The sequence below is a fragment of the Vulpes lagopus genome, chromosome 18, assembly GCF_018345385.1.
Source record: "Vulpes lagopus strain Blue_001 chromosome 18, ASM1834538v1, whole genome shotgun sequence".
NCBI lineage: Eukaryota > Metazoa > Chordata > Mammalia > Carnivora > Canidae > Vulpes > Vulpes lagopus.
The window spans coordinates 24167349-24191213 of NC_054841.1; the positions used below are offsets into that span (position 1 = coordinate 24167349).

Genomic DNA, 23865 nt, shown 5'->3' on the forward strand with positions numbered 1-23865 from the left:
GATTTGTGCATTTCACTGTACATTAATTTCACCCACCCTCCTAAAAAGGTAAACTAGTTAATAACATGCATGTTTAAGTGTTTAGGAGTATGTACTGTCTGCAGCTGTACCTTGAAATATATCCAAAAGCAGAATGGATGAAGGAATAGTTACATGATAAAGAGATGTAACAGAATGTTATAGAATTAAATGGAGGGCATATAATTATTTCAACTTCTCTGTATGTTTAACAATTTTCACAATGCTGGCAGCCTCATATTATATTGGCAAATGGATTTCTGAAACCCAGAAGCCATGCCCTTCTCTATGCCCAGGGTAGTTGTCAGCTTCTAACCTTAGTAGGTATTATATTCCCACAAACTTGTAAAGTACAGAAACCCTAGTGTATTTGCATGTGTTCTACTATCATTACACTTTTAATTAATTAATTAATTAATTTATTTATTTATGATAGACAGAGAGAGAGAGAGAGAGAGAGAGAAAGAGAGAGAGGCAGAGACACAGGAGGGAGAAGCAGGCTCCATGCCAGGTGCCCGATGCGGGACTCGATCCCGGGACTCCAGGATCGCGCCCTGGGCCAAAGGCAGGCACCAAACCGCTGAGCCACCCAGGGATCCCTCATTACACTTTTAAAAACCTAAGTTCTTACATCTGAAGATGAGTCCAGGGAGTTTCACGCATTGTATCGCAAACTGGAATGCATCTAAAGTGGGCTTCCCATATGTGAAGAAATCCCATTGCCCGGGGACTCACATAGAGTATCTGTTCAGCAGTCATCTTGTTTTCCCCAAAGCCAGACTGAGCCTAAACCTTCCTTAGGACCTTGAAGGAACAGTTTAGGAGTTTTAAGGCAAACAGAAGGGTGTAGGAGGAGGATTAAAAAAAAGAAAGGAGGGTGAGGTCTCCAAGCCCTTGCTCTGTAACCAGACCACTTTGTTTCCCACACAGAACCCCTCCCTTCTTTTAAAACCTCACTTTGCCATCAGGTAATTGACCAGACTATCCTTCTTGGAGAATTCAAGCCAGAAGGACATAGGAAGCTCAGACTTAGATCCCAGCCTCAAGAAGCCTCTGAGAACAAAGAGGATACCAGTGGCCATATCTCACTTTTATTTATTTATTTATTTATTTATTTATTTATTTATTTATTTATCTATCTATCTATTTATATATTTTTTCCATATCTCACTTTTAAAACTGAATCTGAGGGATCCCTGGGTGGCGCAGCGGTTTGGCGCCTGCCTTTGGCCCAGGGCGCGATCCTGGAGACCCTGGATCGAATCCCACATCGGGCTCCCGGCGCATGGAGCCTGCTTCTCCCTCTGCCTGTGTCTCTGCCTCTCTCTTTCTCTCTGTATGACTATCATAAATAAATAAAATTTAAAAAAATAAATAAATAAATAAATAAAACTGAATCTGAGATCATTACTGATCCAGGGTCATTTTGCTCTGGTCCTATAATTACCCTTGCCTCAGGTGTGCTTCCTGAGTCTACTGGGACAGAGCAAACCTGCAGTATTTTCCCAGAGAATCCGTTTTCTTTTTTCTTTTTTTTTTTTTTAAAGATTTAATATTTATTCATGATAGTCACACAGAGAGAGACAGAGAGGCAGAGACAGAGGCAGAGGGAGAAGCAGGCTCCATGCAGGGAGCCCGATGCGGGATTGGATCCCGGTCTCCAGGATCCCGCACCCGTCCAAAGGCAGGCGCCAAACCGCTGGGCCACCCAGGGATCCCGAGAATCCGTTTTCTTTGGAGATTTGGGGAAAATTATTTGAAAGGATTACTGCTATTAAGACAAATATGGGTATATTATGGAGTAGAAAATCCCTATTATCTTTCACTAAAAAGGGAGATTTTTAAAAAATTTTGCCCTGATAACCTACACCCCCAGGCTCTCAAGGGTATATCTTTTACTTCCCTGATACTATTAAGGAAACTTTTGCTGGAAAATTTAGAAAAGTATTTTTGCCAGGTGGAAGAATTCACTGTAGACAAAGGTTACTTTTGGTGAATGAAGGACAACTAAGGGGGATTTCAAGGTTTATACTGTGTAGTTTTAAATCTCTCCTCTGGAACAAGAAACAAAAGACAAAAAGAAAAACCCAATAAAACATAAATACATGTGGTTTCTGGGGGACAAAATCCCAAAGTGCTACTGGATGGATGATGTAGTGGCCTACAGCCACTAGTAGCAGGCACATTCTGGGACCTGGCTCCCACACACCCCTACCAGAGTCTGAGGGAAGGAAGGCAGACGTTCACCCAGGATGAGCTCACTCAGGTAAAGTGGACCAGTGGGGAATTCTGGGAAGAAAGTGCAGAAAAACAGCAGAGCTTTTGGAGTCAGAAGCTGTGTCACAGTTGTGAAGCCTTGGGCAAGTCATTCTCTAGACCTCAATCTCATCTTTAATATGGCTTTAACCCTGCCTGCAGGGTACTGTGAGGATGCTATAAGCCAAGGTATGTAACACACCTAGTGTATTCTAGGTACTCAACAACTATCACTCCTTTCGAATCCCCAGCAGCGTAGCAGAAAAAAATCTTTCAAAACATTGATGGGAGTGGAAAATGATAAGAGAGGTGGCGAGGGATGAGGGCCCAGAAACCAGGATACCAATTATAAACTGGACTCAACTCAGCAAGTGTGGCCACAGGTGCAATAGGCAGCAGGCCTCCCTGAACCATAAATACCATATGCCATGGTGGCTGGAGGCAGCACTGGGGCTCAGCCTTTAGACCATGTGATTACACAAGAAGAGAGGGAGGCAGAGAGGCCTTTTCAACCTAGTGTTTAAAGACACACAGCAGAGTAAGCATTTTAGTTATTTTTAGTTAAAGAAAAACAGACTTTTCCAAGGTTGACAAAGTGAACTGAAGGTCAGATGGAAGGAAGCAGGGTGTGTGGGCTGTTCAAAGCTCTTGCTCCAAAATCTGGAGGCGAGGAAAGAAGGTCCTCCCAAGAATTCAAGGGGGACTGGCCAGCAGAGGGATGACTTTGATGACTTTGGGCACTGGATCAGTCTAAGTAGGCTCTAAGGTAGGTGATTTCCACCTGCTAGTTGGTTGACATGATTAATATTATCACTCTTAGGGGCTATTACATTAAGGAATGACGCAGGAAGCCAAGAGAATGGCTTATTCAGTTGGATTCTGAATCACAATCAGGAAATAGTCTTTATCTGCAAAAGAGAAAAATGAAAAAATCAATCACTAAATCATCAAATCACCGAACCATAAAAGGAGAGGGAAACAATAAAAAGCATCAATGCTTCCAACTGTTGGGAAAACAGAAGATGAACCTGCGAGTTTCCTATGGGGGCTTCTGCAGTGTGGCTGCTGGGAAAGCCGAGCTCCTCCCACCTGCAGCAATGCCCTGCAGGGGATCCTCTTTTCTAATCTTCATGGTACCACATGGTGCCAACAGGAAGGTAGGCGTATCATCCCTATTTTCTGGGTAGGAAAACTGAGGTTCAGAGAATTAATTAATTAATTACATTTTAATTGTTTTTTAAAACCCCAGAACACGTGTGCATATCTGAGTCTGATTCTTTTTTTTTTTTTTAAAGGATTTTATTTATTTATTCATGAGAGACATGGAGAGAGAGGCAGACACAGGCAGAGGGAGAAGCAGGCTCCATGCAGAAAGCCCAATGTGGGACTTGATCCCAGGACCCCGGGATCCCAACCTGAACCAAAGGCAGACATTCAACCACTGAGCCACCCAGGCATCCCCAGGCACCCCTAATTAAGTTTTTTATTTTAATTCTAGTATAGTTAAAATCATTTACATTTTTAACAAGTTCCCAGGTAATGCTGATGCTGCAGGTTCTGGGACAACCATGAAATTAAGATTGCTCTTCATTTTATTTTAGAAATTAGAGAAGCGGGATCCCTGGGTGGCGCAGCGGTTTGGCGCCTGCCTTTGGCCCAGGGCGCGATCCTGGAGACCCGGGATCGAATCCCACGTGGGGCTCCTGGCGCGTGGAGCCTGCTTCTCCCTCTGCCTGTGTCTCTGCCTCTCTCTCTCTCTCTCTCTCTCTGTGACTATCATAAATAAATAAAAATTTAAAAAAAAAGATTTATAAAAAAAAAAAAAAAAAGAAATTAGAGAAGCAAGGCATTTCAACTTTGTCCACTTAAACCACAAACATTTATCAAAGCTTCCATATGCCTAGCCCTGGGACAACCACTTCTCACATGGTACCTCAGGAAATCTGTTTTTGAGACAGATACTAGTTTTCTACTTTGAGTCTCAGAGTTAAATGACTTGCCCAAACCAAGGCAAAAACACTAGCTACCAGGGTTTGACCCAGATGCTCTGAATGCCTCTGGTCTGCCCTCTGCTGAAGAGGGGAGAAATGGCAGGACCTTGGCCTTATCTGCTTTGTGTGTGCTGATTCAAACCTAAGTTTGCTTCTTCCCAAGACAACAGGCTGTTGCAGATAGGAAGAAACAGATTTTATAAGACTAACAGTTCCATGGCTAAAGCAATCTAAGTTAAAATCACTTACAAATAAAAATAGAGATAACTGACAAGCCACCAAAAGAAACAGACACAAATAGCAATACTAGTGTCTTTTCTTCCAAATACCAAGCTCTAAATTCAATAATATCATTCCAAGTACTTTGTAGGAAGCACAGTGTTAAAGCTTGCTTATGCTGCACTACCCGGGCTTTATATTAGTGAGGTTAATAACTGAAAAGCAAGTCTGTCTTAAAATGTCTTTTCACGGGATCCCTGGGTGGCGCAGCGGTTTAGCGCCTGCCTTTGGCCCAGGGCGCGATCCTGGAGACCCGGGATCGAATCCCACGTCGGGCTCCCGGTGCATGGAGCCTGCTTCTCCCTCTGCCTATGTCTCTGCCTCTCTCTCTCTCTCTCTCTCTCTCTCTCTCTCTCTCTGTGACTATCATAAATAAATAAAAATTAAAAAAAAAAAATGTCTTTTCACATGGGCTATTCTGGGCCAGGAGAGGGTGAAATTTGGTTCACATATGGAGGGCCAAACTGTCTGAAACTACTTGTTTCTATTTGTGGTCCAAGAAGCAGCTTCTCAGTTTGATCAACTAGAAAGATCAGATGGGAATAAAGAGACAGTGGACTTCCTTCCTGGTCAGGGCTTTTCGAGGTTGTTCCCATGGTGTGGAGTGCTAATTATGGTTCTAGAAGGACCAACCTCAAACATGCAGCAACTAGGCCTATTCTATGCTGGGGGCTGTCCCTGTGGGGCTTAAGCTCTGTGAAAGTCCTAAGGTAATCTCGTCCTAATGCTTCAGAAGCTCTGATAAGTAGCTCCTGCCCACAAGAGTTCTGGCATCAAAATCCTACATATATACATACATATATATTTCTTTTCCCCCGTATCAAAGTGGGTGCATCAAGGTGTCAAATCATTGATTTTCATCCTAAATACCTTGTTCCACAGACATTCCTGACTCCCATCCCCACTGCTCACCCCACTTCTTACTCCCACAGTGGGGTGTCAGCAATGGAGGGAGATTTAGGGAATCATTCATATATTTACTCATTGAATATCTGTTAAATGCTTACTATGTTCCTACAAATATCTGTTCTCTTGGGACTATTTAAGTGGGGGGACAGACTTTAAAATGCAGATGAGCAGGCTGGCTGGCTAAATGAAAAGGCAAGATGGAGCGTTGCCAGCAACAGGATGGCATGTGTGAGGGCCCAGGGAGAAAAGTTGAAGTCTCTTGAAGCTCTGAAAGGTAGCAGGGTGGCCAGAGAAGTAGTAAGGGTATTCTGAAGAAACACTCGCTGTGTTTAAGGCAACCTCAAAAAGTCACACAGCTCTCAGTATAACAGAATGTATGTGTGTGGCGCTGTGAGAGTGCAGGTGTGAGACAGAGTGAGTGAGTGAGTTAAAGTGACAGAGTGTGCATGCCTTCCCTCCAGGCCTTGTGTGTCACTCAGGAAGAGTCCAGCCACTCCATCCTCACTTTCACCAACAGAGCTGAGGCCCTTCTGGGCCTATGAACCCTAAGGAGAACCTCTAACTTGGGAGTTGCCAATCCTAAACTCAAGTACCAACCACACCCATTAACTGTGAATGCCTATGGGTCCTCAAGGGCAGGCTGGAGATGCCTTTGCTGTTGAGCTGAGAATGGACGGTTAGGAACTTCCAGATGACTCTGCCATTCCAGAGGAGACATTCTTGGAAGCTTTAAGTCAAGAGAAACTGTCTTTGGAGAATCTAATTTGAAAATCACATCATTTGTCCTTGCTTCACAATGTGTGCCCTCCTATGGGCACAAAGTCTGCTCTGATATGCAGGGTCAACAGAGAGACCATTCCTGGCCTAACTTTTAGGGAAGTGGAGGTTTGTGCAGCTATTCAGCATGAAGTCTTAGGAGGGATGTGAGTTCAAATATTTCCAAATCTTTCTACCCCACCCAGAGCCAACTCACTCAATCAGATGGGGTGTCTCAGGAGATCAGAGCAGTATAGTACCATACCTGACAATTTACAGATGTGGAAATAGTGGTTCAGAGGTATTCTGTGACCTAAGGTCACACTCAAAAGAGGTAAAGCTGTGAAAACAGATTTTGTCTGCTGCAATCTGATTTTCCTCACAGAACCAGAGGCATTATAATGGGTTGGTAAGTAATGCATCAAACAGTGATTAAACTGATAAATAGCGTACTGCATGTTTTTGGAATAAATGCTTCTGAGCTTATCTTGTTTTTCTCTGTGATCAACCTGCTGTGTCCCCACCCCTCTAGGAAGTATCCCTGTGACTAGGTCAATGGTTCTCTCCTTTGTATCCTTCCAAACAGCCAGAATAGGCTGGAGGAGGCCTAAAAAAAGAACCAATACTGTTCTGCTACTGGGGTGGTTGACTCATCAAATTACCCTAGAATTCTGTAGTCAGCTTCCTCATCATCTGTGTTCCCAAGTCCAGGGACATTTAGCATCCCCAACCTCCTTATTACCCAGGCCCCAATCACAATCATACTACCTCTTGCCTTAAAAACTATCACATAGTTAAGCTTGGTATTTGCTGCCTCTTCGAAATTAGACCAAATGTCTCACCTCTCATTCCTTCCTACACATATTCTGATGGCCTAGACAAGCTGCACTGCAGCCTACCTCCATCATCACAGGCACATTTAACTATGTGGCACAGCCAAAAAAAAGAGAGAGGGAGGGAGAGAAGTAATAATATAAAAATAGTCCTGACAATCTGTCCACCACTCCAGTCTGTAAATGTGAGTAAGGTGATGCAGGCCAGGACAAGTGGCCCTGATGTTCCCTCCTATGGCCCCAGTAGTTATGGGCTCCACCCAGGAGCATTTCATCATCCTTCAAATGATCCTAAAGACAGGTATAGTTTGTACTACACAGCTCTCACATGCAGGCCAAGCACTGCATGAGAAACAAAAGCAGCAATCTGTTCCAAAGCTGAAGGAAAGGATAGCCATACTGGGCCTAGAAAGACAGGACTTTACTTTAGAAGTGGGCAGTGTAACATTTTTTCCAAGATAAAATGACCACACTGTATTTTTGTCTTGTGCTTTGGTTTCAAATCACTGAATGCTTTTTCCTTCAAACATAGCTTTCCCACCCCTCCAACTTGCTTAAACTCTTTCTTGTGCCTTTTAGATTCAGCTCAAATGTCCCCTCTTCTGGTAAGATCTACTCACATCTTCCTCTATGTTCCATGAGACCATGATTCCCCTCTGTGGCCTGGACTTTAGTACACGGTCTGGCCTAGAGTCACACTGAAAAAGTGTTTGTTGGGGATGCCAGCCAGAGATTGGCCAGGCAGTGAGGCAGTCAACTGTGTGCTTTCAATGCCTTAGGATTTTTAATGGCACCTGTGGGGACATCAATGTGTCAAGCCTCCCCAATAAGCTACCCAGAATATGCTGTGCCACTCAGCTCCCAGGTGGGAATGTGGAACACCTCTTACCTGGTGCAACCATAATTTCATTTTTCTTGGAGCGAATTCGAAGGAAGGTGAGGTCATTCTGGGGGTCAATTTCACGTACGGTGCTCCGGGCCTTCAAGATGAAGTTGTGCATGAGGTTGGCATACTGTGTGGTAGTGGGATTGTCCATGGTGCTCTTGATGGGAATGCCTGAGGGGAGAGCAGAGACTGAGTAGGAAGTTGGAACTCCTTTCTGCCCAGCTTTCCACCCCACACCCTTAATTCAAGAGTACAGGACTAGCAGTTAACAATCAATGCCACTATTTACTGAGGGCTTGATACACACAGTACTGAGCACTTTAAGTATGGTAGCACCAGTCCCTAGAATTACTCTGGAGTGGTGCCACCATCTTCACTCGCCAATGAGGCACAGAAGCTTTGAGCCATCACACAGCAGATAAGCATGGGGCCAGGATTCAAATGCAGGCCTGTTGGCTCTACTGCTGGCTCCTTCCATAGTGGCATACTGCTGCTATGAGTGGCTGCTAGCAATAAAGGAGAGACTATCATTTAGGATACTTAGAACCTGAACAAAGAGGACAACTCTTGTAAATTTGTAAATACTGAAAAGTAGGAAGAAGAAAAAAAAGTCAGTCTCTGACAAGACATTACCATTACTAGTATATGGTTACAGTTTCCACCAAGGGAGGCTTAGGGCCCAGCTCTAAACATACTGTCTATATACATGATTGTGCCCCTCAAATTAAAGCCCGTTTCTCTGTCTGCATATAAAATCGTAAACAGTACCACTATTGCTTTCGAAGAGCCCAGAAGTGGTCAATCCATAGAGTTAATCATTCCTCTATTGTTGGTACCTATGCTGGATTTTTTACTTAATTACTATGCAGTGAACACCACTGTGTGCCAAGCCTTTTCTGTTTTGAGGACTGTTTCCTTGCAATGATGTATTAAATAGACCTCCCTTACTATAGCCATCAATGGCTATCATCATGGAGGTGAAAAATAGGGCTAAGCTTGAGCCACCTCAGGACACAACTGATTCATCAGGTGTCTATGAATCACCATGACATATCAGCAGAAGGTTCCACTGAGGAAGCTGGTAGGCACTTGTGACAAATGTGGCACAAGTGGCTCCTCACATATAAGTGGCTAGATTTAGGGGCCCATGCCCCTGCTGGTCTGGCTCACAAGTGACCAGCTTAACGACTGGCCAAAGGCAATTTACCCTGAGGCCTACTCACAGGTGTCAAGAAACTGGCCCAACCTTGTCTTCTTAGGGCATAGAAACATGAGAGTGTGCAGAAGAAGACACAATGGCAAGAGAAGAAGCTGAGTCAGAGAGGCTGTTTTGAGCCAAGTCAAGTCATAAGGACAGATTGTAGTGATGACTAGGTCACTAGGACAATGTGCCCACCAGGATCCCAGGAAGCCTCACTCCATAGCAGAACATTCCTAAGGATGGCAGTATGAGCAGCTGGGGTAATGACTGAATAGGAACTCTGAAATCTGATGATCTGGACTTAGACCCTGGCTCTGCCCCTTCATGGCTGTATGTGGTCTTAGACAAGTGATTTAATTTCTCTAAGTCAGTTTCTTCATCTGTAAAATAATGCTTGTGCTATGAGGATTAAATATGGCTAAATCATTTAAGAATGTTTAGTAAGGAGAGTACAAATGTAATGTTGGCTTGTTATCAATGTCATTACAAAATAAATCCCATCCCCCAGATAACTTGAGGGGCCAGTCTCAAGGCCTTGTGAAGTCTGGATGATCAGAACTCTTAGGCTTTTCTTATAAACCACAAGGCCACCTTCTCTCAGGTCCCTCTGCCTGGAACTTGCCTTCCTTCCCCATCTTCTCATGATTCCCACTGATCCTTCATATGTCCATTTTCTGGAGGATCTACCCACCCCTAGATGTGGTCAATGCCCCCATACTACTGTTCCACACAATTTTCCTTCAGAGAAGTGTCTTCTGGAGTTTGATATCACACCATTATGGAAGTGATCATTAGAACTATAAACTCCCAGGGCCAGGACCAGGTCTGATTTGCTCACGTTTGGTATGTATGTATGTATGTATGTATGTATGTATTTATTTTAGACACAGAGAGAGAGAGAGAGGCAGACACACAAGCAGGCTCCATGCAGGGAGCCCGACTCAGGACTCGATCCCGGGACTCCAGGATTGTGTCCTGGGCCAAAGGCAGGCACTAAACCGCTGAGCCACCCAGGGATCCCCTACTAACCATTGTCCTTAAAGAGACTCCACTAAGCATTTATTGCAGATGGTAAATGAGTGCTCTCAAGGCCTCCCTAAGCAGGTCAAATACTGTCATGAGTTTCATCACATTTCTACTAAGTGAGAGGTGTATAAAGGAAACATGAAACTAACCAGTTGTTACCTTACTTTATAAACAAAAAAACCCCCACAGAGGTGGTGAAGAGCTGGGACAGGGACTAAAACTGGGGAGAATTTCAAATAAAGACAAGAGATCAAGTCCAGATTCACAGGATGTCAGAGCCAGGGACACCATAAAGATAGCCAAATGATCACCTACTCCAAACTTCTGCCTTCACAAATGGGACCGTGTGGCCTGCAAAAGTAGCTGGTCACGAGGGAGCAAAATTTCTAACTTGGGGCTCAGATTTGTCAAGACCAAGGCTGTATAGTGAGGTCCTCCCAGCAAACCCAGTTTTGTCAATCAACAATAAAAAACATTAACAATATTTAACAAAGTAGTCCTCGCCTTATCTGTGGTTTCACTTTCCGTGGTTTCAGTCACCACATCAGCTCAGGTCTGGAAGCAGATGATCCTTCTGGTCAGGTCAATAGTAGACTAACACTGTCTCACAATGCCTGTGCCATTCACCTGACTTCACTTCATCACGTAGGCAATTTTATCATCTCACGTCATTACATGAAGAAGGGTGAACACCATATAATAAGGTATTTTGAGAGAGACCGCATTCACATAACTTTTATTATTCTTATTATTTTTAATCTTAAGATTTTATTTATGTATTCATGAGAGACACAGGCAGAGGGAGAAGCAGGCTCCATGCAGGGAGCCCGATGTGGGACTCAATCCCAGGACTCCAGGATCACGCCCTGAGCCGAAGGCAGGCACTAAACCGCTGAGCCACCCAGGGATCCCCTATTATTATTATTTTTTAAGATTTATTTATTTATTCATGACACAGAGAGAGAGAGAGAGAGAGAGAGGCAGAGACACAGGCAGAGGGAGAAGCAGGCTCCATGCAGGGAGCCCGACGTGGGACTCGATCCCGGGTCTCCAGGATCAGACCCTGGGCTGAAGGCAGCGCTAAACCGCTGGGCCACCAGGGCTGCCCTAACTTTTACTATAGTACACTGTCATAATTGTTTTATTATTAGTTATTGTTAATCTCTTGTTGTGCCTTATTTATAAATTTAACTTTATCGTAAGTACATATAGGAAAAACCATAGTATACATAGGGTTGGGTACTGTCCTTGTTTTAGGCATTCACTGGAGTTTTGGAATGTATTCCCCCATGGATAAAGGGGGACTACTGTATTTATTAAGCACCTACTATGTGTCAGCACTGTTCTAGGTGCTGGGGATATAGTAGTGAACACCAGAGACAAATCTCTGCCTTCACAAAGTTTACGCATTGGGAGTCTTATGTTGCCCCGTGTGGGTAGCTGAAGTGGTCAGGAAATGCATCCTGCAGGAAAAGGCAACTGAGTTGAATCAGGGAGGTAGGAAAGCCCTGGAGGGGATAATAGGAATCCCTAATTTATCATCCTTCACGGAAGCTTCCAGAGAGCTTAAAGTCCCTATAAAACAGTGAGTTCTGACCCATCCATAGCTGGGTCAGTGACCTTGGGAGGTTACCTCATTTTTCTCAGCTCTGGGTTTCTCATCTGAAAAATGGGCAATACCCCTGGCCTTCCAGGGTCATGGTGTGAAATGTAAATGAGGCAATGAAGTGGAAACTCTGTAAATGGGACAAAAATTAAAAATAAATAAATACATGCAATAATTTTAGCATTTATATATGGCAGTTTACTATATGTTAGGTACTTTCTAAAAGCTTTCCTTAGGGGCACCTGGCTCAGTCAGTTAAGCATCTGCCTTTGGGTCAGGTCAGGATCCCAGGGTCCTGGGATTGAGCCCCATGTAGGGCTCTCTGCTCAGCAGGGAGCCTACTTCTCCCTCTCCTCCCAACTTGTGCTGTCACTGTCTCTGTCTCTCTCAAATAAATAAATAGAATCTTTAAAAAAGAAAAACTAAAAAAATAAATAAAACCTTCCCTTAAAGGAAAGTAGTATAATTATCCAAATTTTGCAGATGAGGAAACTGGAACAGAGAGGTTAAGTGACTAGCCTAAGACCACACAGCTGACAAATTAAGTAGAGCCAGGATTCAAACCTAGGCAGTCTGGTTCTGCATTCTATTCCTAGCCACTGGGTAATACTGCCACATTAAGTATATGAAAAAGAAGTGTTCACTAGTATCCAAAAGGTAAGCAATTGGTGCTATATTTTCCCAATGAAAAAGCTCAAGTTTGGGGGCAGTTTCAAGGCAAAAATGAAGGCTGTGGTTTGCAAATGCTAATGGAGGCCTATTCCCTCCCCAGTTGGGGGTCAAAATGTCCAGTCCTAGAAAACAGTCTTTCTGGGTGATAGACAAATAGTCTTTCAGATCTTAGAGTAAGAAGCACCTAACAGAGACTACCTGGATCAACCATTCCACTCATGGCAGCTGAGGTCAGCTGAGCCATAGCAACCTGAGCTGGGACCTGTTCCTGCCTCCACAGTGTCCTGAGGGCCCCCAACCTCCTGTCTGTTTTTTTTTTTTCTTTTTTTAAATATTTTTTTTTAAATATATTTTTTTTAATTTTTATTTATTTATGATAGTCACAGAGAGATAGAGAGAGGCAGAGACACAGGCAGAGGGAGAAGCAGGCTCCATGCACCGGGAGCCCGACGTGGGATTCGATCCCGGGTCTCCAGGATCGCGCCCTGGGCCAAAGGCAGGCGCCAAACCGCTGCGCCACCCAGGGATCCCTCCTGTCTGTTTTGACCACATAGTGTAATGAGAGTTTGACAAAGCTGGGGAGCATTCACTGTCTAGTTCTCGACTAGCCAGCATATGTTTCTGTAGACAACTTGGAAAACCACATTTTTTTAAAAAAGATTTTTATTTATTTATTCACGAGAGATAGAGAGAGAGAGAGGAGCTCAATGTGGGACTCGATCCTGGGTCTCCAGGATCAGGTCCTGGGCAGAAGGCAGCGCTAAACTGCTGAGCCACTTGGGCTGCCCGGAAAACCACATTTTAACTAAGGGTGCCAATTCTACTTTTTCACCCCCAGTGACTTTCATTTTGCTCTATTTAAGCAGGCATTATTGAGAATTCTGCCATTCTAGAGACAAGGTCTAGAACAACAACACATACAGAGCTCTTGGAGAGTCTTGAGCAAATCAGAGCTGACTAAATGCACTGCACTAGAAAATGAGGGAGCCCAGCTGGGTGACTCTGCGCATGGCCGGGGCCACAGACCAAGCAGCTACTCTGTTCCTTCACAGTATAGTGTGGAGGGAGAGCACAAGTGCATTCAGACAGACTTGGGATGAAATTTTGGCTGTAATGCCAGGCAATCAATTAAAATTCTAGGCTCTGTTTTTTCCTACTGCAAAATGGAGACAACAAGGCTGCTTCATGGAATGGGAATAAATGAAACAATGTTTGTAAAGGATGGCCTGTGGTCTGACACAGAACAGGTACGTGATAAATGTTAGTCCTTTTCTTCACCATGTCTATCGCAGTTTGGGAAAATTAGTATCTGTATTCTTCTAGCTGTTGAAATAATGCTATTGAAGAGTAAGCAGAGGCACCTGGGTGGCTCAGTTGATTAAGTGTCCAACTCTTGATTTTAGCTGTGGTCATGATCTCATGGTTGTGAGATCAAGCCCTGAGTTGGGCTCCATACTGATTGTGGAGCCTGCTTGGGATTCTCTTTCCCTCTACCCTAACCCCACCATCCCCTCAAAGGAGGGAAAAGCTACAGACATAAAGAAGTTGACCGGAGTATTATCTAGCAAAAAAAAAGTAGAAATAGGGGCACCTGGCTGGCTTAGTGGGTAGATCGTGCAACTCCTGATCTCAGAGTCATGAGTTAAGAGCCCCACACCATGGGTAGAGTTTACTTAAAAAAAAAAAAAAAAAAAAGGTAGAAACCATATAAATGGTGGATGGCTGATAAACATTGTACTGGCAGTTAAAAAATTTGCTTATGGGGATGCTTGGGTGGCTCAGTAGTTGAGTGTCTGCCTTCAGCTCAGGGTGTGATCCTGGGATCCGGGGATCAAGTCCCGCATCAGGCTCCCCACAGGGAGCCTGCTTCTCCTTCTGTCTATGTCTCTGTCTCTCTCTCTCATGAATAAACCAATAAAATCTTTAAAAAAGCCCAAAACAACCTCATGAGTAAACATATGCAAAAGAATAACAATTATAGTAATTATGACCAAAAGAAGATGTACCTGGGCAAGCGCTAAAAAAAAGCACAGCATAGTAAAAAAGTATGATGTCAGGCAGTGGGACTGAATGAATTTTTCCTTTTTAAACTTTGTAATTCCAATAATAATAGTGCTAGGACACTGGAAGTGTTTTAAAAAGGGTAAAAATTACATCCTGTACATGAAGAGGCTTAGTAAACAGTAAGTGTCATGGTATGTTTGGGCTGTTTTCTCAGGGTCTGCCTGTGTATAGGTCATGGTCAAAGGGAGGGTGTACCTTCTGTGTTCACCACGATGATGCCCTGTACTCCCTTCTGGCTCTGAAGTCGCTTCAGTGTCTCCTCCACCTCTGCCTGCCAGAGAGAACAAGATCCAGGTTAGGAGGGGCCAGGAGGACTGGACTAACTCCCTCATACTCCTGACAGATTAATCACACATCTGTCTTTCAAAACCAAACAACACCCAGGCACCTGGCACCTCCTTAAGGCTCCCCAGGCCTGTTTGGAGTGGTCCCTGGGCCATCCCCAGCACTTAAACCATTTGCTCACAAACCCCAGCGTGGGGTGGGGCTACTCCTGGCCCTTTGCGCACTAGGCACGATTACCTTTCCCTGCTTAGCTATTTGGGAGCAGAATATAAATACCATTCTTATGAGTATATATACATCCATGACTCAACTCACATATTTGGTACACTTGGGAGACCGGACACTGATGATATGGAAAAAAACAAAGTGATGTCTAATAGGAAGGAGACTAAGTTGTCATTTGTGACCCAAACAGCACAACTGAAAATACTCCAAAGGAAGAAAACTGACTCCATGAGGATAATAAACTCAGTGACTCAGTAAGTTAGCATCCAAGTCAGTGTAACATATGGCATAAGCCACAGGAAATGTGCCTGGGGAAGGGGCTCATTAATCCAGATTCTCCAGATACTAGCATATGGCATTTGGGTCCTCAATCTATCATGCCAGGCCTTCTATATTATTATCATTCCCATCTCTTTTACCCTTCCTTCAATTCTCCATCTCCTTGCTCATACCTCCCTACCTCCACATCTTTTTTACCCTAACAAGGAAATCCAACAAATTGTTTTAGGTCATCAAAGACATTACCTCTTCCATAAAGCTCTTACTGATTTGCAACTCTGAAGAACTCTGCCCACTTCTGAGTCCCCAAACTCTTCACTGTACTTCTTTAGGAATGCGTTAGGTACTGGTTTACTTAGAGTTTCTACAATGCTCTGCAGAATAGGAATTCAATAAATAGCTGCTGAACTAGGCCTAACCCTGTGGATAGAAACTGGCCTTAAAGTGTGCTAGTTCTTAGAAGGCCCCTTCCAAACCAGTCCAGAATCCAACTAGGAGAAGCTACTCAAAGGCTGAGTCAGATTATGTTGAAAACAGACACCATTTGCCTAAAAAAAGTGGTTCCCTACCCCCAAGCGCTAATGAGTTGGCCTGGAGGGGAGGAGCTTCTAAACAGTGTTGGAAAGAGCACAATGAATTATTGTTTTTCTAGTAGGCACAAAGCTGACAATCCAGTCACTACCACCCACTTCCCAATGATATAAGAATACTCAAATGCTACAGAGAAGAGCAAACAAGTTCCTTCTACAAAATGGCAAATAGCCTGATGCCTCATAAATCTGGAGCCTGAGTAAAAGGACCGGGCTAGCTCTGTGGACATGAACACAATATAGTGGGTCATGCATGTATGAGGTCATAATTTACTCAAGACTTTCACTGAGCTCCTATTTAGTGCTATTCTGGAGAGGAGGGGTAAAGTGAAATAGTGGTCAATATTACACAGTATTCAATCTGACCCGGTAACTTTCCTGAAACTCATCACAAGGAAATAACTTAAAAGAATACAGCAAGATGTTAGCCACTGTGACATTTGCAGTAACAAAAACCTGAAAGAGCTAAAAATGCCTATTAGGAAAAAATAAACAAATTATAGAATGTCCATTCATACAATGGTGATGAGCATGGTGATCAGAATATTTATATCACCACAAAAGGTTTATGACATAACATTAAGTGAAATCAGCTAAATGCAAAAATAAAATGCTTGATGACGGTAATCACATGAAAACAGGCAAGGCAGGACTCTGAAAAAAAATAAAAGCCAGATCAAGAGCAGGGAATTATAGATAAGGTTTTATTTTCTTTTTTTCCCCAAAGCAATATCTTTTCTATTATATTGTTTCCATTTAAAATTTTTTTAAAGATTTTATTTATTTATTTGAGAGAGAGCAAGTGAAAGAGAGAGCTAGCAGGGGGAGGGGTATAGGGAGAAGCAGGCTCCCCGCTGAGCAGGGAGCTCACTGTGGGGCTCAATCCCAGGACCCAAGCCAAAGGCAGATGCCTAACTGACTGAGCCATCCGGGTGCCCCTAAAAACATTTTTGATGGTGTCAGTTGGTTAAGTGTCTGACTCTTGGTTTTGGGTCAGGTCTCAAGGTCATGGGATTGAGTCCCGCATCAGGCTCTGCACTCAGTGCAGAGTCTGCTTGAGATCCTCTCCCTCTCCTCCCACTTGTGCCCTCTCTCTAAAATAAATAATCTTAAAACAAAACAACAATCCCAAAACATTTTTTTAACCCTTCTCTATGTATGTAAGAAAGAGATCTCTAATATGGGGACCACAGGGTTCTGAAAATGATCAACACTGACAGCTCAATGTGCAATCAACCTAGGGAAAGGAAGAAAGCTAAAAATCAAAGGAGTCAGAATAGAGTCTGAAATATTCCCTAGAGGTTGGAAAGTGGGGCTGAAATAAAAAAGATGAATACTTCACAACTGCTATTATTTCAACACCACTGCAGGGTACCTTCTATGCGCTAGACATTGTTTTAGGCCTGGGGATGCTATAGCAAAGAAAATCTAACAAAAACCTCTACCTTCATGAAGCTGACACAGGGGGAGGGGAAGACATTAGAAACAATAACAACACAAGTAAAATATAAATGTCAGATATAGTAGGGAAGGGGGATCTGGAATGCAGGGGCTGATGGCAATTTTAAATAAATAAGGTGGTCAGAGAAGTTCTCACTAAGGTGATAGGTAAGTAGAAATCTGAAGAAAATGAGGGAGCTAATGTGGTTAACTCATTAATAGCTAAGAAAAGTGTTCCAGACAGTATGAAGAGACAAGTATAAGCTCCCTGAAGTAGCATGTTTCAGGGCTCAAAGGAGCCAGTGTGGTTGAAGTGCAGTGAGCCAGAAAGCCAGGGTCAGATTAGATTTAGCGGGTTTGCTAGACCACAGCAATGACTTTGATTTTTAATGGGGATCATATAGGGACCCACTAGCAGGTTTTGAGGTGAGGAGTGACAAGGTCTGATGTTTTAAAACAATAGCTCTGATTGCTGTGTGAAAAGACTGCAAGGGGTGCAAACATAGCCTGCCTGAGCCTGGGCCCTGACACGCTGCTTCCCCTGAAGGAAACAATCTTCTTGCCTTCACTTACTACATGATGTAACTAACTCTCAACTCTTTGGATTCAGCTCATGGGCCTTCTGTGGGAGACCTTCTCCCCTCTTCTGGGTACCCCTGGCATTTCTGCCTTCAGAGCACTTACCACAATGGGACGTAACTCTTTATTCCTCTAGACCCAAAGCACCCCAGGAATAGGGACCTCTTATTGTCCCACTACTTGGCACAATATAGACTCAACAAACACTTAAGGAACAAATAAGAAGCATTTCTACAACAATGTTTCACAAAAACCAACCTTTTCAAGTATAGGAGGGGGGACATGGCCTTATAGTACCCAGGGTAAACAAGAGCTAGGGTAGGGTCTAGGTGATCCTAAGTTTAATGAGAATCCACCACCAAGATTTGGCTGCTTAAAAAGTAAACACACACCAGGTGCCTAGGTGGCTCAGTGGGTTAAGCCTCTGCCTTTGGCTCAGGTCATGATTCTAGAGTTCTGGGATTGAGTTCTGCATGGGACTCCCTGCTCAGGGGGAGCCTGTTTCTCCCTATCCCTCTGCCCCTCCCCGTGCTCATGCTTTCTCTCTCACTCTCAAATTAATAAATAAAATCTTAAAAAAAAAAAAAAAAGTAAACACACACCAAGAAAACTGAGGACATACAATTAACTATATATTAACCTGTTCCGTACCTGCTAAAGGTCAGATGTTGGGATGAATGTTTTCAGACACCTCTCTCATCTGAACCTTCCATAGTTAGAAGGATCTCCATTTTACAATGAGGAAACGGAGATCCAGAAAGAAGATTTGGAAGCCCAAAGACATACAGCAGGTCAAGAAAAAAGCTGAATATACCAATGACCACAAATGATGAGGTCCCTGCCTGCAGGGAACTTACATTCTGGTGAAGAGACATTCAAAAGACAAGAAACCAAAATTCCTGTAGGATACAGGGACAGGGTTGGGGGGGGCAGGGGGAATATACTTTGGCTAGTGTGGTCTGGAACACCTAAGGATGCAATCTTTAAGAAAACTAAAATATATATTAAAAAAAAAAAAAAAAAGAAAGAAAACTAAGATAAGAAAGAAAAGCACTCCAGGCAAAGCACTGAAAGCAAAGGCAGTGAAGTGGGAACAAGTTTGGCATGTTCAAGGAAGAGAGAGGGCTAGTATTGCCAATGTTTTTTGATTCTTTGCTAATTTGATCGGCAAAAATCATATAACAGAAAGTCAACTTTTCTGTAATTTTTAAGAATTATCAGTGAACATGTTTATCTCTCTCATTATTGAGTCTTTTGCTTTTCTACATATCTATTGATTTTCAAAAACTTTTCTATGTTAGAAAATATAAGACTTTTGTCTAACAAATACATGGTTTAAAAAATATTTTTCTGTAAGACAAGAGAATAGTCTTTTCCAATCTGACCTCTATCAGTAGGATGGGGCTAGGCCTGGCTGAATTGGGATGATGAGGTCTAGAGGGATCTCCAGAGACAGCAAGGCAACAGCTACCTGTTGGGTTCAGGACTAACTGCTTAAAACAAACCTCAAGTTCAGCCCTAAAAGAGCTAAGAAGAAAAACTAATATTGTCAAAAAGTCACAGGCAGCAACAGGGACATTTACAGATAGGAAAGGACAGTCCTAGGCAGGCATCCAAGTCATGTCAGCTCTAGATCAAAGTTGGTTGTTCCTGCAGAGCTAGCCAACTGGTACCAGAAATATCTGAGTGGATATGCAATCCCCCAGGGTTGGCTCACACCTCTAACTTCCTGTCCTGCTCCTAGAGAACCCAGCTAGTATCCTCTGCATTTTGGGTCATAAGTATTACTAACATGAGTGTCTGCATCAGGCAAGAAACAAGCCTTCTGAGTTCTTTAGTTCCCAGATGTGTGTTGTTGACAGACATAAAAACAAGTAGCAGTAAAACTCCGGGATTATTGACTGGTTCAGCATAAAAGGAATAACCATCAGAAGCAAATGATTCACAAAGAAACTGCGACCCACCTGACTCCTAAGCATAAACATTTTAATTTGTATAAAACAAAAATGAATCAAAAGGATAGAAAAACATCTGCATCTAGTATAAGAAGAGAGTAATTCCAAAACATCACACAAAATGATCAAGAAAAATAAAGTCTAGGGGATCCCTGGGTGGCGCAGCGGTTTGGCGCCTGCCTTTGGCCCAGGGCACGATCCTGGAGACCCGGGATCGAATCCCACGTCAGGCTCCTGGTGCATGGACCCTGCTTCTCTCTCTGCCTATGTCTCTGCCTCTCTCTCTCTCTCTGTATGACTATCATAAATAAATAATTTAAAAAAATTAAAAAAAAATAAAGTCTAAAAGTTAAGTTGGTAAAATAGAAAATACACTTAAGAGAAATTACAAATAGAAACATGTTCACCATTTCCTGAAAAAACAGGAGACATTTCATTTCATTCCTAAAAAATGAAAAATTATAGTAATAATGAGGTATCTTTTTAAATCTGGCAGTTATGGCAAAACTGATACAATGGCAATTCAACCTTTTGGGAAAGCTATAGGACAATATTACTGCAAGACCCTATGTGTTGGTCCCTTGCCCTCAGAAGTTCTTTTCCTGAGAATTTCTCCTAATGAGATAATCTAGTACATTTTTTTAAAAAGAAAAATAAACTGTACACATACGGAAGCACTCATCACAGCATTATCTCTACTTTTTTTTTTTACATTAAAAAATTTATTTATTCATGAGATACACCCACACAGAGACAGAGACATAGGCAGAGGGAGAAGCAGGCTCCCCGCAGAGCCCGGTGTGGGACTCAATCCTGGAACTTGGGGATCATGCCCTGAACCGAAGGCAGATGCTCAACTGCTGAGCCACCCAGGCGCCCCTAACATTATCTCTACTAATGAAGAACTAAAAGCCAGAGATTTGGGTGCAACCCAAATGTACACCAGGGGGAACGGTTTCTCAAATTATGGTATAACTCTTTCATTATTATGTAGTCACTAAAGTAATTGATCACAAAGATGACATAGCAACAAGGTTAAATGTCTTTGGACATTAAGACCAACAAAAAGGAACTACAATGTACATCTTGAAAAATAGGTACATATGAACCAAGAGGAAGGAGAACACACAAAAACGAAAATAGTTATGTGGTGAAGTAAAAGCAGATAAAATTATGGATGATTTTTATATCACTATTCTGAAGGACAATTTGGCAGTTTCTACCAAATTAAAAAATAATGCATGCCAGACAGAAGTAAGACTTCTAGGAATCTGTCCTATATCCTATATAAACGCTAGCATGAGCACACACATACACAGAAAGACAACAGTTACTGCAGGGGTGCCTGGGTGGCTCACTCAGTCAAGCAACCAACTCTTGATTTCGGCTAAGGTCATGATCTCCGGGTTCTGGGATCCAACCCACGGTCCAGCTCTGGGCTGTTGGGAGTCAGCTTGAGAATTCTCTCTGCCCCTCCCGCCCACTTATATTCTCTTTCTCTCAAATAAATAAATAAATCTTTAAAAAAAAGGCAACAGTTACTGCAGCATTGCCTAGAGTGAAAAACAGCAAATCACCTAACTGTTTTTGCCACAATGGAATATTAAATAGCCCTTAAAAAGAGTGAAGATTTGTATATACTACCATGGTAAAATGTTTGGTAATTTAAGTGAACAGAGTAAGCTTCAAGAGATCAATCTCTCTATATATAGCCTAAAATACACTTAGTATGTAAAAACATATATGTTCCAGTTTCATGTAATAAACAGCTTAGATGTAAATCTGCTTATGTACTAATCAAATCTAGGAGGAAACATACCCAAGTGCCAACAGTCGGTTACCAGAGAGGAGTGACTTGGGGACTACATGCACTTTCTACATTATATACTTTGATACTGCTTGAAGAAGTTAAAATGGACATCTAAATATGCTTTGCTTTTATGAGTATAAACACGCAGTACCCCGGTACAGGTTGCAGTAAGCTACCATTTATGTCAGAAAAAGAGGGAGCATATACATGCCTGTATTTGCATGTAGATGTGTAAGAAACTAACTTTCAACTCTGGAGACTGAGGCTGGGGATCAGGGCTGGGTGGGAGACTTATTTATCAGTTAGATCCTTTCAGATTATTGGTACTATTTTTTTTTTTTTTTTGGCTGTGTGCAGGTATTATCTGCTAAAAATTGATTTTTTTTACAGTTTAAAAAGTGATGTGAAAGATGAAGTCACATATGTTTGAAGCATTATTACATGTTTTTAGTGATGTGAACACATTCTTTGTAGTGTAATAACAAATGAAAAAAAGCAGAGTCCACAACTGTACATTCAGTAGGAGCTAAACTATTTTAAGCAAAAACGGAGACAGAATGGCTAGAATTTGTCTAATTAGATGTGCTTGCCTCTAGGTCATGGCACTGTTCCTTTTTCCTTTTCCATTTTTCTTGTGGGCGTTACGTTTTTAAGTAAGAGCTTTGATTTCACATTTCAGGAGTCTCTTCAAGCTTTCTGCAAGTCGGAAGGATGAAAACCACGAGGAAACAAACTGAGAAGGGCATAAAGAGCCAACAGTTCCTGCCAGCAGGGCTTTGGCATGGTCAAGGGCGGACCCCGCCGGTTTCTGATTCATGCACCAAGTTCCAGACGCTCGAAAGAACCACAGGGACAGAAAGGCGTCAGTAAAGCTTCTAGGGTGCAAATCACCCTCCGCCATTTCCTGAGGCAAAGGATTTAGTTCCACTCGGTTTTCGATTCCAAGTATATCAAATGGGGATAATGGTCGTATCTACCTCACAGCGCTCCTATGGGGAGGGCCAAGATACAAAAAGCAGTGCCTGATACAAATTAAGCTTCCAGAAACATTATCATTATTGTTATCACGCAACAAGGCTCGGGACGCTGGGATGCAGGGGCCTATGGGCCAGCTTCCCCATCCTGGTCAGACTCTCGCCGAGGCCTGAGCTCTGGTTTCCGGTCTAGGGTCAGTGGGATACAGTGGCCCCGCCTCGGTCCCCTCGGTCCCTCAGTCCGGGTCTGCAGGCCCGCGCTGCCCGAGTTCCACCCTCCAGTTAGCTTGGGCCCTGCCCCGCCCAGCCCCCCAGATTCCTGGCCTGTCCCTCTTGAGACGCCCCCGGAGGATGGAAGACCAGGCGCAGGTGGTACTCGGCCACCTTCCGGCCGCCAGCATAAAGCTCCAGGCAGACACTCACCATCTCCAACCGATCCCGTAGCTCCGCGACGCCGGCGCTCAGTCCAGGCCTGGGACCTTTCCGCGCCTGCGCACAGCACCTGTCTAAACGGACAGCTCTGGTAGCCTATCAGGAGCCAGTAATGAGAACGGGCAGGCGGGCGGGGCTTAGCTTCCCTAGGGCTCGTAGGGAATTTGCCTGGCGCTGTACGAAAGTGAAAAGCGGAAGAGCGCTTCAGCTATGGAAAATTCCCAACTCCTGGCGGAAAGATGCTGGTTAGCGGTGTCAGAAGAGGATTTCGACGCTCAGCCGAGGTCTGAGGTGGCTCTGGGAGCCCTGGGTGGACGGCGGTGAGCGAGTATGAAGGCAAGGAGGGAGGTTTTGCCGAGACCCCCTTTGCGCCCTGATGAAGGCAAAGTAAGGCGCCGTGTCAAAATGCGCCAGAGGCGCGGTAAAGTTGGGGACGGGGACTGGAGTGCGTCTCTGGGATCTCCAGAGCGATCTCCCTTGGGAATATTCCAGGCAGCCTCTCGGAGTGGTTAGGGCTAGCCTGGGAGTACTCAGGTTTAGGACTCCGAATTCAGCTCCACCCCTGGGTTACCCTGGAGAAACCACTTTACATCTCTGTGCTCCCTCATTTTCTCACCTTTAAAAGAGTGGAGCTTTCTTCTCAAAGTCCTACGTTGTCCTATTTTCTGTTCTTTAGCCTTTGTTAGAAAACAAAATTCGATGGAATAAATTTGAAGATTTAATTGGCTTTATTACACAAGTCATGAATCGGGCAGCATCCTTTCTAAGAGAGGGAAGCTCTGCTGAGCTATACAAAGAC

The 23865-nt window shown here is 43.5% G+C and overlaps 1 protein-coding gene across 3 annotated transcripts; it reads right to left on the bottom strand.

The window, feature by feature from the left end:
• Positions 1-2813: 2813 nt before the first annotated feature.
• Positions 2814-23158, bottom strand: DYNLRB1 (dynein light chain roadblock-type 1). 3 transcript variants are annotated; one of them, XM_041733214.1, is made up of 4 exons: positions 23058-23143; positions 14693-14768; positions 7932-8099; positions 2814-3182 (listed from the first exon to the last, which is right to left on the bottom strand). In XM_041733214.1, the coding sequence occupies exons 1-4, from the start codon at positions 23058-23060 to the stop codon at positions 3139-3141; spliced, it is 291 nt and encodes a 96-aa protein (XP_041589148.1). In that variant the 5' UTR covers positions 23061-23143; the 3' UTR covers positions 2814-3138. The 3 variants fall into 3 exon arrangements, with proteins under 3 accessions (XP_041589148.1, XP_041589149.1, XP_041589147.1); XM_041733215.1 differs by lacking the exons at positions 2814-3182; positions 23058-23143 and adding exons at positions 3214-3453; positions 22251-22333; XM_041733213.1 differs by lacking the exon at positions 2814-3182 and adding an exon at positions 3231-3453 and having other exon boundaries at positions 23058-23158.
• Positions 23159-23865: the final 707 nt, after the last annotated feature.